Source organism: Gekko japonicus, unplaced genomic scaffold (genome assembly GCF_001447785.1).
Source record: "Gekko japonicus isolate JY-2015 unplaced genomic scaffold, Gekko_japonicus_V1.1 scaffold3716, whole genome shotgun sequence".
Lineage (NCBI taxonomy): Eukaryota > Metazoa > Chordata > Lepidosauria > Squamata > Gekkonidae > Gekko > Gekko japonicus.
This window is the reverse complement of record NW_015167651.1, coordinates 114,299-131,330: the sequence shown is the minus strand read 5'-3', so window position 1 is coordinate 131,330 and position 17,032 is coordinate 114,299. Positions and strand designations below refer to the sequence as shown.

The following is a 17,032-nucleotide window of genomic DNA, read 5'->3' as shown; positions in this document are numbered from 1 at the left end:
ACTGCACAGAGACCACGACGAAGATCTGATTGCTGCAGGAGTCTGACACAGTCCTTGGCATCTCCAGTTAAAAGGACTGGGCAGCAGCTCATGAGAAAGACCTTCGCGTGAGAACCTGGAAAGCAGCTGCCAGTCTGAGCAGACAATACTGACTGCGAGGGACCAAGCGTCTGATTCAGTACGAGGCAGCTTCATATGTTCAATAGTTCTGCTATAGCTCACCTAGGACAAAGCTCAGTCGGAGTGATGTTCCCAGTTAGGCTCAGCTCAGGAATCAGAGCTGGTTCCCCGGGTCTCCGTCGAATGTTGGCGGCTTTTTCCCGCACCTGCTGCTCCACCTGCAGCCTGTCGACCCCTGGGGGAGAAACAGGCTTCACACGCTCCTCAAGACACTCTGGCTCTTCCATTTCTTCATCCTCTGGGCTCAGACTGGAGCTTCTCTTCTTCTTTTTCTTCTTGCTCTTCCTGGACTTCTGCGTATACAAAAAAACCTCATTGTCTCCCCCACACAATGAAGAAAGGGTCATGGGGCAAAAAAGCTTGGTGTGAGCTATTTCTGAAAACTCGGAAGTGACGAGGGCATTCAAAAATGCTAAATATCCAAGAAAAGCTTTAGCATGTCATTGCTTTGGCGTTTAATGTGTACCATGTAATGAAAAATGAAAAGCTGAGAATTATAGTCTTTAGTGTTTCACATCTGGCCTCCCTCTTGTCTATACACTTGTGGTCAAGAGCAATAACACGCAAAAGGCAACGGCCCTCAATGAAGGCCAGGTGTGGTATCTATGTTTTACGTGGAGGCACGGACCAAGAGGAGTTACATCCATTCTGTCCCTTTGAAATCCCATAATTGCGTTTGACTTTTACTTTTAGCGGCTCCTTAAAAAGGAAGAGAAAGGAAGAGACCACACTATTATCTGTAACATGACCTCAAAGGGGTCACTCCTTGTTCAGTCCAGGAGATGAAGAGCTGAGCCTGGAGCCAGGGCACAGTCCCCAGAGCATGGGGATGTGTCATTTGGGGTGGTTCAAATATTTTGGGGGGTGCTTGTCCTCGGGGCACCGCACTTTGGAGCAACGGGCACCGGAACCGCACTTTGGACCAGCACACAGAATGTGTCCCCAGGAAGGGGAGGGTCCGCTGAAGACGGGGGTGTATGAAGTGTGGGGGTGCAAACCTTATTTTGGGTGCAGGGGGCACTTCCTTATTCAAATCTGCTTTGAAATACAGGCCTTGGGGAAGCCCTGCGAACTGAAGCTCATGGCATCGGAACCAGTGTTTGGACCGGGCATCTCTGCAGGGCACAGTCCCCAGAGCGTGAGTATGTGTCGTTTGGGGTGGTCCAAAGATTTGGGGGGGGGTGCAGCCTGGCCCCAGTGTCTGCTTGTGTGATTGTCCTAGGGGCATGCACTTTGGAGCAGCTGGCACCAGAACCGTGCTTTGGACAAGCACACAGAATGTGTCCCCTGGAAGGGGAGAGTCCTGTGAATGTGGGGGTATATGATATGTGGTGGTCCAGACCTTATTTTGGGGTTCAGAGCTTTCCAACTCTCCTTAGTGCTTCTGAATGACTGCACAAATAAGGAATGAATAAGGAAGTGCGAATAAGGAACCAACTTCAGCCTCCTCCCACTGAGGATAATACTATGGCTCTGCCTTACTATCTCACAGCTCCTTCTCCAGTTAATGACTGTTGAGGGAGGGGGGAGCCAGTTTTCAGTTTTATATGGGGGCCAGCTTTTCATCTGTTGTCCGTGGCAGAAGGGGCTACTAAAACTGCTGGGGGGCCGGTTTTGAGAGAGGAAAGCAAGCCCCACCCTCCACCGCATGGCAGGTATCGCTTTCCTCCCCTTCCAGACTCCCCAGCCTGATCATTCAAGGTTTCCTCCCCCCCTTCACACCCCACCACTACTTATTCGAGGACTGCCCGCCTCCAAGTGGCACAGGGAGATCTCGTGGGGTTACAGCTGATCTCCGGACCTCAGAGATCAGTTCCCCTGGAAGAAGTGGAGCTTCCCTTTAACAAATTCCACTCTGTGGAATTTGCCAGGCCAGAGTTGAGAACCCTATGGGAAGGGACCTGTCGGAAAAGAAAGGCTAAAATCAGAGAACCATTCTCTGTCCTATCTCTTGATGCCCAGGGCTGCTGAAAGCCACCGTGGAAGTCCATACAAAATTTTCTGTGGACCTTCATAACATTAAGGAGAACACATAGAGAGAAAATGGTTCATTAAAACAGAGATACAGCTCCTGCCCTTCTGTGGCACCTTGCCCAGCTCCCAGGACCCACAAGGTGACTCCGGCCCATAGAATTTTGTACCCATGGTATACTACTCGCAGCAGCCCAGATGACAGACTGGAGAATGAAGAACCATCTCAACATGCTTTGGACTCCCAGCCTGACACACAAGACTCTGGTGGACCCCAAACACAGTGCCCACCCTTCGTGGTTTGCCACGGCCCCTCTACTCTGCACGGCCACTCTCCATCTTGGCCAACATGCAGTTTCATAGATGAGAGGGCGCCCATCCAAACCTGAGCTTCCTTCCAAGATTTCCATTCCTGAAGTTCCGTTTTGTAGTCTTGCATTTTCTTTTCATACTCCTCCAAGAATTCCTCCATTAATTCAGCTATTTCAGCCTGGATTTCTTCCTCGTAAGCCTTCTCATCCATCTGCTTATCCACTTCTTCCCTTTAACAACAATACACTTATCAGGATACTGCACCCTATGTATTCAATTTGTCTACCTAATACAGAATCAATGCCTCCTTCCTAAAACTTCACCTCCCAAATTTAGTGAAACTTTGTACTGCTTCTAAATATACACAAACACACTGATCCATGCCAGAGAAGGAACCATGAGTACAGGTAAGCAGATGAGCTGCATACCTGAATGTGCATTCCAATGGTGAAGTCATCTAACCAACCCACATTAGGAGGTAGAGGAGACTGGATTTATACCCCGCCCTTCACTACCCGAAGGAGTCTGAGAGCAGCTTACAATCTCCTTTCCCTTCCCTTCCCTTCCCTTCTCTGTGAGGTAGGTGGGGCTGAGAGAGCTCTCTTGAGAACTGCCCTTGAGAGAATAGCTCTGAGAGAGCTTGTGACTGACCCAAGGTCACACCAGCAGCTGCATGTTGAGGAGTGGGGGATCGAACCCGGTTCTTCCAGATTAGAGTCCACGCTCCCAGCCACTCCACCAAACTGGCTCTTGAACAATACAGCTGCAGACAGACTGGGTTTCTTTATGGTACTGCACACAGTATTGATTTACTTATGTTTTTATAGTCCGTCTTTCTCATTTGGACTCAAGGCATATTACACAGAGTGGATCAATATGAAGATTGGGCATTCAATAGGCAATGAAATAGGATTTGGGTTGTAGAGCCAACCAGAAGTCTGAAAACAGCACTGAAGCACGGCGCTGGTGTTGCCATTACACATTAATTGATGCAAAATTACACATTCGGATCCATCCCACAGCGAACTATACACAGCAGCACAGACGGCAGTCCCCAATAATCCATCCATGTAGCTTCATGACGCCTTTTATACAGTGCTGCCCTATCACCTGCATAGAAAAGCCTGCCTGAATAGTTTGTGGAAAGCCAGGAGAGCGGGAGCCTTCCTGACCTCTTCAGGCAGGCCGTGTCACAGGACGGGGGCCACAGCTGAGAAGGCACAGGTTGTGTTGATGTTGCCCATTTGCAGGTCGGCACCCACAGAAGGCCCTGCCCAGATGAGTGAAGCTGCAGTGGCGGAGCAAAGGGGAGAGACGGTCTCACAGATAGGCGGGTCCAAGGCCATGAAGGCCTCTGTGCATAAGAGCCAATACTTTACACTGAGCCCGGTAACTGCAGGGCAGCCAACGGAGCGACTGCACAAGGGGAGCAAAACACACGCTCCCTCTAGCTCCTGGTAACAGCGGAGCTGTGGCATTGTGCACCAACTGGAGTTTCCAAACTGATTTTGAGGGGAGATCAATGTACAGTGCATTACAAGAGTCTCAATAGTCTGAGAGCCAATTTGTTGTAGTGGTTAAGTGCACGGACTTTAATCTGGGAGAACCGGGTTTGATTCCCCACTCCTCCACTTGCGCCTGCTGGATGACCTTGGGCAAGCCACAGTTCTGTCAGAGCTGTCCTTGAAAAGAGCAGTTTCTGTCAGAGCTCTCTCAGCCCCACCTACCTGACAGGGTGTCTGTGGTGGGGAGGGAAAGGGAAGGGAGCTTGTAAGCTGCTCTGAGACTCCCAGTGAAGGGCAAGGAGAATAAATCCAATCTCCTGCTCCTCCTCCTCCTCCTCGTCTTCTTCTTCTTCCTCTTCTTCTTCTATGTTGCCATGGCATGAATCCCAGGGGGCCAAATCACCCTTCTCAAGATAAGGGGTCATTTTTCGACCTGGCCTGAGCTGGAAGAAAGACTTCTTTGCAACTGTATTGAATTGCCTCTCCGGCAATAGTTCTGGGCCCAATATAACCCCGAGGCTCTTAACTGAGTTGACAAGGGTCAGCTGAACCTCAATGAAAGTGGGGAGTGTCATGTCCACTCCTAGCCATCTAATCACAGCAGCCAGGCAGTGGCTCTGGACCTCTGTCACATCCCCAGGAGATTTGGATACGGCTATCTATAGCTGAGTGTCATCAGCATAGTGACGACAGTCGTCAACCCCAAAACTATGCATGATTTGGCCTAAGGGCTTTCCATAAAGATTGAAGAGCACGAGGGAAAGGATCACACTCAATGAGACACCCTCCAGGGTAGGTCCCACACTGATGATAACTAGTGGCCAATGGCAATTCTTTGGGTCTGGCCCACGAACCAGTCCAAAACACACACACCCCGATGCCTACTTCTGCCTTCAGGTGCCTCAACAAGTAGCAAGTCTGTTTAAACTGGGAAGAGCAAGAAAAAGCTAGTTCAGGCAATGACCTGAGGCTTAAAAGTTAATTCAGTAAATGCATGGGTGGATCCAGAGTGATTAACACATGGAATTCACTGCCACGGGAGGTGGTACAAGTATGGACAGCTTCAAGAGGGAATTGGATCAACATATGGAGCAGAGGTCCATCCGTGGCAATTAGCCACAAAGTATAGATAGGAACTCTCAGTCTTGGGCAAGTGATGCTCTGTATTCTTGGTGCTTGGGGGGGGGGTGCAACAGTGGGAGGGCTTCTAATGTCCTGGCCCCACTGGTGGACCTCCTGATGGCACCTGGTATTTTTGGCTACTGTGTGACACAGAGTGCTGGACTAGATGGGCCATTGGCCTGATCCAACATTGGCTTCTCTTATGTTCTTAGGTGCAGTAAAAAAAAACCCCTATGCCTGGGATGTGATACTACTGCGCGGAGAAAGGGCTTCATATTTTGCACAATCCCTTCATACTAAAGTTTCTTTTCACAAACTAAATGTCAGGGAGAGGGGGGCATAGCTTTGCCTTCTCCTTGACATGCTAGCTTTCTACATGAGGGGATTTTCTTTTCATATGGAGAAGCCTTCAGTCATGAGAGCTCCTACCAGAAGTGGTTTAGCCAAAGCATCAGCGTACCACCTCACAGTGAACCGAGCCTTAGAGATGAGCCATTGATGGTCCACTAGGAAGCCCATGAAGCTGCCTTACACTGAATCAGACCCTTCTTAGTCCATTGAGGTCAATATTGTCTACTCAGACTGGCAGCAGCCCTCCAGGGTATCAGGCAGTGGTTTTTCTCATCACCAGCTGCCTGGACCTTTTCACTGGAGATGCCGGGGATTGAACCTGGGACCCTTCTGCATGCCAAGCAGGTGCTTCCATACAGCGAACTGAAAGGAAATCATCGGCCCGCTGCTGGAAAGGTTCCCAGGAAGATCAAACAAAATTAAATTAGCATACCTGTTGTCGGATAGGAATCATCATATATCAAGACAGGTGGCTAGGTTCTGCACTCAGGTATATAAGGAACGCAAAAAGCGAGGCAAATAGACCATATCTCTACCTTTTAACTAAAATTGTTTTAAACTGACTTTTTAAATGGTTTAAAAGGTTTGAAGAAGAAGAAGAAGAGATTGGATTTATACCCCGCCCTTCACTCTGAGTCTCGGAGCAGCTTACAAACTCCTTTCCCTTCCCCTCCCCACAACAGACACCCTGTGAGGTGGATGGGGCTGAGAGAGCTCTTTCAGCTCTTTCAAGAACTGCCCTTTCAAGGACAGCTCTTGTCAGAACTATGGCTTGCCCAGGGTCATCCAGCAGCTGCAAGTGGAGAAGTGGGGAACAACGCTCCCTCTCAGCTATGGAGTCTCGTGAGCAAAAATTCTACTTTGTGAGCTCCTGGCCTTAAAGTTGTGAGCGAGCGATTTGGCTGCTGCATAAAGGAGTTTGCTCTGGAGCCCTCCTTCCTGAGCTAAGACAAAAATGGGTGAGCTGGAGGCTAAAAAACTCAGCTTAGAGGGAACAATGGTGGGTGACAGGCTCAGCAGCTCGCAAGTCTACACACACTCTTCAGGGAAAAGTTATGCTTTATTGGAATACAAGTCTGTTGCCAAGTGGTACAGGTACATTGTTAGGGCTGAGGCATCAATACATATACTCTGATGCTGCAGTTGGCTAAGCAAATGAAATCCAAGCACTCACGTGGGAATTCTCCCGGCGGGATATTACATCACGAACGGGAGACTCTCCTTGCCCCATGAGAGCAGAAATATTCACACCGGCAGTGGAATGCAAGCCCTCCCTCCTCCTCAAGGTTACACAGATAGCACAGTCTGGCAGAGCCAGTTCGCACGGTCTCATGAGAGCCTCCCGATAGTTATTCACAGCAGTTAAGCAAAGCAAGCAAGCAAGCCATCATGCGCGCATGCGCTACAGTCAGGGATGAACGAAAACAATAAAAGCATGTCAGGTAGCTGACATTCTGCCCCCTCAAAATAAAATCAACCCCCTCCCGGAATGGCCAGGAGACCTCCCGGTTTCCCCGGGAGACGTTCGTGGAATTTCTGTAAATGTTCAGGGGCCCGAATATCCCCTGTGTTGGGGACCCCAATGCACCCATTCCACAAGGTAATACGTTTTAGTTTAGAGTCCAGAATGTCAGAGATTTCATAATGTTCTTCACCCTCTGCCGAGGGGGGGGGGGCACCGTCGGTTCCAGGCGCCACTGATTAGTTCCTGGACTGGGTTTCAGCAGGCTGAAATGGAACATTGGATGGACATGTTTTAGATTCTTAGGCAAGTCCAACTCTACTGTCATTTCACTGATTAACCTGATAACTTGAAAAGGACCAATGTACTTCCACGCCAATTTCCGACATGATTGAGAAAGCCGCAGGTTCTTTGTGGACTCTACATAATCCCCAGGCTGCAGAACCCAACCCTCCACCCTTTTCTTGTCATCCTGGTGCTTGTAAGCTGCCTTGGCCATATCCAATGTTTCACAAATTCCTGGCCACGAGTCCCTTGGAGTTTTACACCACTCCGATGCCTCACCCCCTTCCCCAGGAGCTGTGGTGAGGAAGGGGATTGGGGGGCTGTCATAGCCCAGGGCCACTTTAAATGGTGACACACCTGTAGATGAATGGTAAGCATTATTATAACAGAATTCAGCCAAGGCCAGCAAATCAACCCAATTGTCTTGTTGATAGTTGGTGAAACACCGCAAGTATTGTTCTAGGGTTTGATTCACTCGTTCCGTTTGCCCATCAGTTTCTGGTTGGTAAGCACTGCTCAAACCCCACTCCACCTCCATAAGTTCCATGAGCTCCCCCCAAAACTTCAAAACAAATTGGGAGCCCCGATCCGTGATTATCTTGGTTGGTAACGTGTGAAGTCTGAAAATATGTTGGAGTAAGGCTTTGGCCAGCAATTGCGCTGTTGTCATACTGGGGAACAGAATGAAATGTGCTTGCTTAGAAAACAAGTCCACGACTACCCAAATAACGGTCATGGACTTGCTAGGTGGTAAGTCCGTGATAAAATCCATGGAAATCACCTCCCATGGTCTACTGGGAGTCGGCAACGGTTTCAATGATCCAGGGGGTTTCCCCTGTCGAGGTTTACACATGATGCAAGTTTGGCAGGAGTGCACATACAGAGACGGGTCCTTGCGCATGTGCGGCCACCAGAATTGGCGCTGCAGTAGATGCAGTGATTTCACAAAGCCCAGGTGGCCAGCCGGTTTAGATCCATGTACCAGGGCTAGTACCTTCCCCCGCAAAAGTCCCAGAACAAATAGTCTATCTCCCTTATACCAGCAGTTGTTTCCTCTTTGAACCAAGTCCCCAAGTATTCTCGAACTGTCAACTTGCCTTGCTTGAATGTGCGGAGGAACGCTTCCACCTTCTCGGCTATGGTGCAGTCCTCGAACCGGGCTCTCAGTGTCCACATAAACGCATCTACACTCCCCAACTCCATCGCCTCCAGGTTGTGAAGACTCACATACCAACTTGTTGCCACCCCCCGCAAAAGGGAAGCAATAAAGTCCACCAGTTGCTCCTCGTCCGGGAATGGATGAGCCCAGCGCTCAACAAACTTCATTACTCATACAATAAAAAAGAGAGGTTTTCTGGGTTGCCATCAAAGGTAACATCCAGTAAGTCCTTTGGCTGTGGCATGGCCGGTGGAGGCACGGGAACCTGCGGTCCTGTGGGGAGTCCTGCGGTCCTGTGGGGGGAGGCAGTTGTGGCGCTGGCTGCAGTGGTGGTGGAGGAGCGGGAGGCGGAGGAGGTTGAGGAACCGGCTGGCCAGGGCCTGGCCCCGGGCATGGCCCAGGTTCGGGGAGGGATTACCAGTGGGCCTCGTGGAGCAACCAGTTGGGTCTGCATGGCCTGGGCCACTATCCCCGAAAGGTTTTGGAGCAACTGCCCCATGTCCCGCATTATAGCATGGCAGTCCAGTTCCAGGCTATCCAGCCTCCCATCCACGTCCCTTCCCGGGCTTAACAAAGACCTTGATGGGAACGAGATGGATCTGCTTGGGGTCATCCCGAAACTCCCCGAGCTCGACCAGGGGTCAAATATACTATCCCGACTCCAACTCCCCGGCATCGACCAGGTAGTCTGTGTGGAAACCCCCAAGTGCCGACCCCAATCCCTCTCCTTGCAGTGGTAGGTTACTCCTCTCCCCAAGTGCACAGGGATAAACGACACTGCCGGCCAAGGAGTGGCCCCTCCGTCCGTAGACACAGGCCCTCCCGGGCTCGGCGTCATCAGTGGGGCTGTCGTCGCTGGCACTCCCGTTCCCGAAGTCATCGGGGGGGGGGGAAGTCCAGGTGCTGCCGTGGTGGGGACCGTTGTAGGCACCGTGGTAGGCACCATGACTGGCACTGTGGTAGGCACCCCTGTCCCACTGGGTCCGCTCATCTCAGTAAGGAGAGACTCGGTCCGATGGAGTAAAGAGGATTCCTAACAATTCTGTCAGGTTCAACAGCTCGCAAGTCCACACACACACTTCAAGGAAAAGTTATGCTTTATTAGAATACAAGTCCATTGCCAAGTGGTACAGGTACATTGTTCGGAATAACGGTTAGGGCTGAGGCATCAATGCTGATGCTGCAGTTGGCTAAGCAAATGAAATCCAAGCGTACGTGCGGGGGAATTCTCCTGGTGGGATATTACATCATGAACGGGAGACTCTCCTTGCCCCATGAGAGCAGAAATATTCACACCGGCAGTGGAATGCAAGCCCTCCCTCCTCCTCAAGGTTACACAGATAGCACAGTCTGGCAGAGCCAGTTTGCATGGTCTCATGAGTGCCTCCCATTAGTTACTCACAGCAATTAAGCAAAGCAAGCAAGCAAGCGATCCTGCACTACAGTCAGGGATGAATGAAAACAATGAAAGCACGTCAGCTAGCTGACAGTGGGGACTCAAACCCGGTTCTCCCAAATTAGAGTCTGCATACTTAACCACTGCACCAAACTGCACACTTAACCACTGCACCAAACTGCACACTTAACCACTGCACCAAAAAGCAGTTTACTTCCTTCCTTTATATTCTATATAACTTATAAGCTTTTATGTTACAAAGGGTTTTTCCTGGCTCATAACCAGCCAGGATACTGCCAGGAATTTTTCTATTTGTCTTTCAAATTGATATGTAGTGGTCGATGACTGTAATAATAAACTGACTAACTGACAAGCAGATCCTCAGCCGCTGAGCCACAGCCCCTCCCCAGACACAACTATAAGCATGCTAAGCTCCGCCAGGGCCACGTTCTGCGACAAAATACCTGCCGGAGCTTACTTTTTCAAGCAGAGCTTCAGGGGTGTGTTAGTATACTTCTGGAAGTCACGCAGGCATTTGATCTCCTTCCACACCTTGATCATGGCCTTCAGCAACACCCGGTCTCTTTCTTGCTCTGCATCACGAAGTTTGCGCGTTTCCCTGGGTACAGACACAATCCAGCATCCTTAGAAGGGAGGAACAGCATGCAGACAGCATACGATATTAAAACCCAAATGACAAAAATTTCAGGTTAATCATGACTACCAGACTCCGCCCCTGACCTGGATGGCCCAGGTTAGCCCGATCGCGTCAGATCTCAGAAGCTAAGCAGGGTCAGCCCTGGTTAGTACTTGGATGGGAGACCACTGAGGAAGGTCCACGTTTGCTCTGCAGAGGCAGGCAAGCCTGTTTGTCTTGAGAACCCAGTGGGGTTGCCGTAAGTCAGTTGTTTCACTTAGCAGCACCTTCCACCACAATACTGTCAGTAAGACCTCAGTGTTTGTGGCTACAATTCGGGTCCCTTCCTCACACTGGTTATGAGTGGGGTCCTGGGCGTGACGTACCGACAGTTGATTGTAGTCTTTTCCCCCTGCACAAAAAAGGTGACCTGTGCTCATCGACGCAGCCTATATGTGTGTGTGGAGAGTCCAGACATGTGCAGCAAGGGAACATGCAACCCCAAACCTCACTCCAGTGTCAGGGTGTCTGTCAAGAGAGCCCATGGTGAACTGGACTCAGGACACCTTATGAACACACCTAGAGAAGCAGGAAGGTTATATTTCTTGTTGTACATATGCTAAGTGCAATAGTGTCGAGGACTGATTCAGGTGGGTCGCCGTCTTGGTCTGAAACAACAGAACAATGTTTGAGTCCAGTGGGGGCACCTTTAAGACCAACAAAGTTTAATTCTGGGTATAAGCTTCCTGGTGCATGCACACGTCTTCAGATACATTGAACACGTACACAGTATGCTAATTTCATGGGTCTTACCAACTGCTTTAATCCAATCTTAGCTATACTTATTCCCGGTTACTTACGCATCCTGACTCTAACTAGCCCTTCCTAGTAACTAACCCCCTCCACACCCTGTCTCTACTTAGACGTAAGGCTTGAGGAATATTTCAGCGTACTTGAAGAAGTGTGCATGCACACCAAAGCTTATATCCAGAATTAAACTTTTTTGGTCTTAAAGGTGCCACTGGACTCAAACTTTGTTCTATTGCTGAGGACTATTGATCTTGTGGTGGCATCCATGGAAACTGCATCTTGATGTTTTTGTTGTATCAATAGACACACACACACACGCACAGCCTGAACTGCATCCTGAGACAGAGAGAAAAATAGCCACAAATATCCATTTGAACTCTTCCTGAAAAGCCACAAAATCCTGTTAATTTTGTTAGCATTCCAATCCTGTCCTAGCGATGACTTCAGTGGCATTACCTCATAGCCAAAGTATACTTTGTTCATGTATACCATGGTGGTGGTTTGCACTAGCTGGCTATAAGCCAGCACATAATTACGGGTATGAACTTTCCATGGGAATCCGTGAGATCTGCACGTATCGGAGGGCTGCATTCACAGACACTGTCGGTAACATGTCCATAAAGAGCCCTGTGAGAACCAGAGAGTTCTAAGGGAGAAAAGATAATTGGCAAGCATCTGTGAAGAATTAGAGCACCAGATCTGAGAAACCGTATCCTCTCATCTTCAAATAAGGGCCAAGCTTAGCATGATGTTGTTGGATCCCCAAGCATCGAGAATAAATCCACGTTTTCAAGAAAAGCAAAATTTATTTCAAAGCGTTGAAGACATACTCAAACACGTTCTTTGTTAGAACTGGGGATACACAGGTAGGTCAAGCATAATAAAGGAAATTCAAACAGATACATATCCAATGAATAACACTCCCGCTGGCGGGCTAATGAAACGGTTGCGCGCCCAGTCCATGGGAACCAGGCAGAACATCAGACAAAACACAGGTGCAGTTCTCATGAGAAAAGCAATAGGCAAGCATTACAGCATCTTCTCCCCCACACATCCTCCAGTAGTTATCTTATGCATTCCAGCACAGGAGCAGGATGATAGAAAACAAGCCGGGTACAACAGGGTAAGGATATGTACACAGAGGTCACACAAAACATAATGGCAGCTTGCTGACAGATGTCTTCCAACATCTTGTTTTTTCTTCTCCAGTGCAACTGCAGTGGTCTCTGATCAGAGCAGCCTGGGAGGGACACTGCACATTTCCCCCACAGGACAAAGAGCTGCCCATACATGTTGTCTTCGATGGGAGGTGGAGATCAGGTCCATATTATCTTGTCTCCCACAAAAAGAAAAGCACCTGGGAGGAGGAGGCTCTTTTAACAGGAGAAATGACCTTCAGCGAGGAGGTCACGTATTCCATTTCCCCTGCTGCTGCTCCAGTCAGATCTGGAGTCCTCCCCCAGTTGTATTAAAGTACCTTGTGCCTCCTTTGGCCCTAAAACTCAATTGGATTTAGAGTATGGAAATGGCCATCAAGGGTTCTACGGCGAGTTGGAGAAAAGTGCTCTGATAAGTTGAAGATTGAAAAAGGTTACGTTTAGGAAACGGGCAGAGGGGCACGTTACCAAGAAACTGTACCTATGGGTTGTTAAATATTGTAGAGTGGTTGTTAGGGAGGCCAAAGCTCAGAATAAGCTAAGACTGGCCAGGAAAGCATACCGCAATAAGGGGGTTGTTTTTTTTAGTTATGTGAGCAGTAAATGGAGTGGGAAAGAGATTATAGGTCCACTATTAGGTGAAAATGGAGAAACCTTGACAGAGGATAAAGCAAAAGCAGAGAGACTTAATACCTGACGGAGAGTAGAGGCCCACTTGAGGACAGTAGTGTGCTGGATTTGGGTTTGCAGGTGGATTTCCAGGTCCAGAGGTTGTTCAGAAGTATTGAGATGTTTTGGCTGGCTAGAAGTCCCCTGAGCCAGATGGTGTTCACCAGAGAGTGCTTAATGAACTGGCTGGGGATTTGGCAGAGCTCTTACCCATTATCTTCAAGGTCTCTTGGAGGACAGGTGATGTGCCAGATGACTGGAGAAAGGCAAATGTTGTCCCAATTTTTTAAAAAGGGAGGAAAGAGGATCCAGGGAACTATAGGCAGGTCAGTTTATCCTCTGTCCCAGAGGAAATCTTGGAGTGGATTTTAAAAGGCTGATCTGTAAACATCTAAAGGATAACTTGGTGGTAAGAAGTAGTCAACATGGGTTTGTCCCTAGCAGGTCCTGTCAGACTAATCTAATTTCCTTTTTTGATTGGGGGAAGGGTTTGGTCAGGATGCTGGGGATATTGTATATTTGGGTTTTAGTAAGGCATTTGATCAGGTCCCCAAGGTGTTCTAATGGGCAAGTTGGAAGGGTGTGGATGAAATTTTAGGCAGTTTGAAGGATCCAGTGGTCCAGAAGACAAAGGTTACAGGGTGAAAGCTACAGGGTGACCACAGGAGACAAGCATGCAATCCATTCTATATTAGCTAATAAAATGGAAAAGTGCATCTCATGGTACAAATATTTAAAATGTCTGGTGGGACAGATTTTTAAAAAGAAAATTACAATCCAATTGAAAAGGGGTCTCCTCCCACTCTTACAGCCTGAGCCAATTATGTCACGAAAACCAGCCTTTCATATGTCAAGTTGAATAAAATGACTACACATAGAAAACAAATAATATGAAGGAAAGATTCAGCAAATCTCCACCCACCTTATTTCAAGCATATATTCAGTAATTGTCTGTTGTGCAACTGGGTGAAAGGTCCCCATTTCACTGGCACCCAAGATACTGTGCAGGGCATTTCTCAGTGCATGCAGCTGAAGAATAAAACCAAGAAAAAGTATTTTAATTTACACAGTGGAATCACTTGAACACACTCTACATAAATCTGAACAATCAAGTCAGCTACCACGTAATTATTATTTCACTAGGAATAAGGCCTATTGTCGAAATAAATACAACGAGCTCTAGAAAGAGGCTCTGGGCAAGTGTCCTGGCCTTGGGCACTCAGTGTCAATTTGATGTGGTGACCTCAGCAGGGTATAATGACACAGAGCATACTGTGTCTCTGCCATGTGAAGAGCAGTTGTAATTCTGAGTAATCTTCAGCCCTCCCCTGGAGACTGGCAACAATGGTTCCCCAGAAGTAAATGGCTGGTTTGGAGGGTAGAGTCTATAACATTGTACCTGTCTGAGGACCCACCCCTCCTCAAACACCACTTTCTCTAGGCTCCACCCCTCAAATTTCCAGGAATTTCCCAACCTGGAGGTGGCAACCCTATCTCCTTCCCAGCCAACCATCAACCTACCTTTATCTGCCCCTCTGACTTCAGCTTTCCATCTCCCCTCCCACACCTGCAGCCTCTACCTAGGAAAACTACAGTCTTTCTCTGCAGTGGAGACCAAAGCAGTTTACATCATTTTCATCTCCCTCTTTTGATCTGCACAACCCTGTGAGGTAGGTTAGGTTGAAAGTCTGTGACTGGTCCAAAATCACCCACTCAACTTCCACAGCAAGAACCTGGATCTGGCAGACCCTGCTCTGAAGTGCTGCTATTCCTAGGGTAGTCAACCTCCAGGTGGAGCCTGAAGATTGCCATGTATTACAACTGAACTCCAGATAACAGATCTCTCCTCCCCTGGAGAAAATAACTGCTTTGGAGGGAGGAATCTATGGTATTCTATTCAACTGAGTCCTCTCTGCTCCCCAAACTCTGGATTCTGTAGACTCCACCACAAAATATCCAGGAATTTCCCAGTCTGGAGCTGGCAACCCTAATTAGGATGGGCCCCAAATGAGTTCCCCACAAAGGCTTGGAAAGGGCCTCCTGTCTCTGCCTTTTTACTGACAGAATCAAACTTGGTTGCCTAGCAATAGGCACTGAGGGAAAAATTAGTCCCACAGGAGCCAAGGAGGGTCTTTGTCAGGAGAGACAGCCATTTTGTCAGTTTATTCTGTCAGGGAAGAGTGTCCAGGCTGGCAGTGGGCAGGGGAGAGGAGCAGACCCAGCAACCAGCCAATGGCACGTGAGTACTCTTGAGCAGCGGTTGATGGGGCAATGGCTGAAGGAGCGCACAGCACAGCCAGTGGGAGAGCTGGAAATGGCCAATGCATTAGGGCAATTATATATATCAGATTAATTGCATTTAGCTCCTGCCAACCTAGCAGTTCGAAAGCAAGAAATCGCAAGTAGATAAATAGGTACCACGTCAGTGGCAAGGTAACAGCGTTCTGTGCACCTCGGCATTTAGTCATGCCGGCCACATGACTACGGAAACATCTTTGGACAGTACTGGCTCTTTGGCTTGGAAACGGAGCCCAGAATCAGATTTGACTAGCTTGAGAACAAGGAAAACCTTTACCTTTACTAATTGCATTTATAAGGCTTCTTCAACAAAAATTGTCCATAATACAGGAAACTATTGTACAGCAAAGAAGCAGAAATGAAAACCATAGCTCAAAGGAATACTGCATATTCAAAACATTCTGGTAAAGATCAGACCCCAGCATTCAGATCTCATGACAGCCTGCCATTCAACAGTTTCCACTCTAATCAGTTTTCTTGTTCCTCATTTTCATGGCTCCACACCTTAAACAGCAGACTATTTCCTCCCACGCTCCACTTTTCATAGAGGACTGCCAAGCCTGTGTGTCTCTGCAAGGTGAAACCGCTGCTCTGATTGCCAGAATTCTACCATCCTAACATTTGCGAGTGCCAGCCCCCAGAACCCTCTTCCCCCGCCCCAGTTGGTCCCCATATGGATAAGAAGGTAGGAGGTAGCACCAGCGGATGGGCAGAATCAGCCTGGAGAAGGCCTGATGGCGCTGCTGCCTCCTCTCGGGCGCACGCACACAGCCATAGAGAACAACAGATTGATACTGTCATCAGATTTCTCCTTAGCAGTTAATAAATTCTTGTTACTTGTATCCAGGAGATGGGATTATTTGAGTTCATGTTTTTGTGCCCACAGGGTTTGCTCTTCCTTATTTTTTTGGAATACCTCCACCTAGATCACACGGCCTTCCATTTGTCTGTCCCAAATTATTATGGAGCTTTTTTACCGATTTGGTTAAATGCGCAGCCCACCTGTTATGAGCGGTAGACTAATGAGAGCCCTTTCCCAGAGTGCTTTAGGGAAGACTGGCATGCTGGTGCCTACTTCACTGGAATGCCACCTTTATGCAACTCTTAGGAATTGATTTTTAATGCACTATTCGGACACTTCCTTTTTACCTCGCTATAAGATAACCTCACTCTTTTCCCCTGCTAGATCCCCTAATATTATCCTGGCCGTCGCTCATTCTTTTAATTATTTGGGTATAAAAGCTTGAAAATGATATTTATGAGAGGAGGGCACATGACAGCTCAAGACAGTTGATCAAAAGCACTTTAGTCAGATGAAAGGAAAGGAGATTTTTGTTACTCAGGTGGCATGTTATCTAAAGCTCTTTGTATGTGTTGTCTCAACAGGTTTGTGATAAAGGCTTGTAGAAGCAAACCTAATCCAGTTGAAGCTGAGGGACGAAGGGATCTGAAGTCGAGGGCTGGTGGACTGACTGTTCTACCCAGTGAGTTCACGAATGGAGAACAGAAGGAGAACCAAAGGCTTGCAGAATTTTCATGAACATGCCCAAGTCCTCACAACTCACAGGCAGAATTCACCAGAGCCAGTTCCCAGTTCTTACCACTGTGTTCAATAATCACGTATGACGATTTCGCCCTCCCTCACACGGTTCCTCCTTTATCTTCTTTCCGGCTGAGCAGCCCCTTTTTCTTTTACTTGTTTTTCTCTGGCTGTCCCA

General features: G+C 48.3%; 1 protein-coding gene across 1 annotated transcript in view; it reads right to left on the bottom strand.

Annotated features, from left to right (window-relative positions):
- Positions 1-222: 222 nt before the first annotated feature.
- LOC107112891 (coiled-coil and C2 domain-containing protein 2A-like) overlaps positions 223-17,032 on the bottom strand; it is a gene marked incomplete at its 3' end in the record, with an annotated part of 80,019 nt that continues 63,209 nt past the window's right edge. The window contains exons 13-16 of the mRNA XM_015414094.1: positions 13,939-14,045; positions 10,222-10,362; positions 2,537-2,693; positions 223-473 (exon numbers count right to left, since the gene is read on the bottom strand). Coding sequence (XP_015269580.1) covers positions 223-473; positions 2,537-2,693; positions 10,222-10,362; positions 13,939-14,045 — 656 coding nt within the window. The remainder of the gene's footprint in view (positions 474-2,536; positions 2,694-10,221; positions 10,363-13,938; positions 14,046-17,032) is intronic.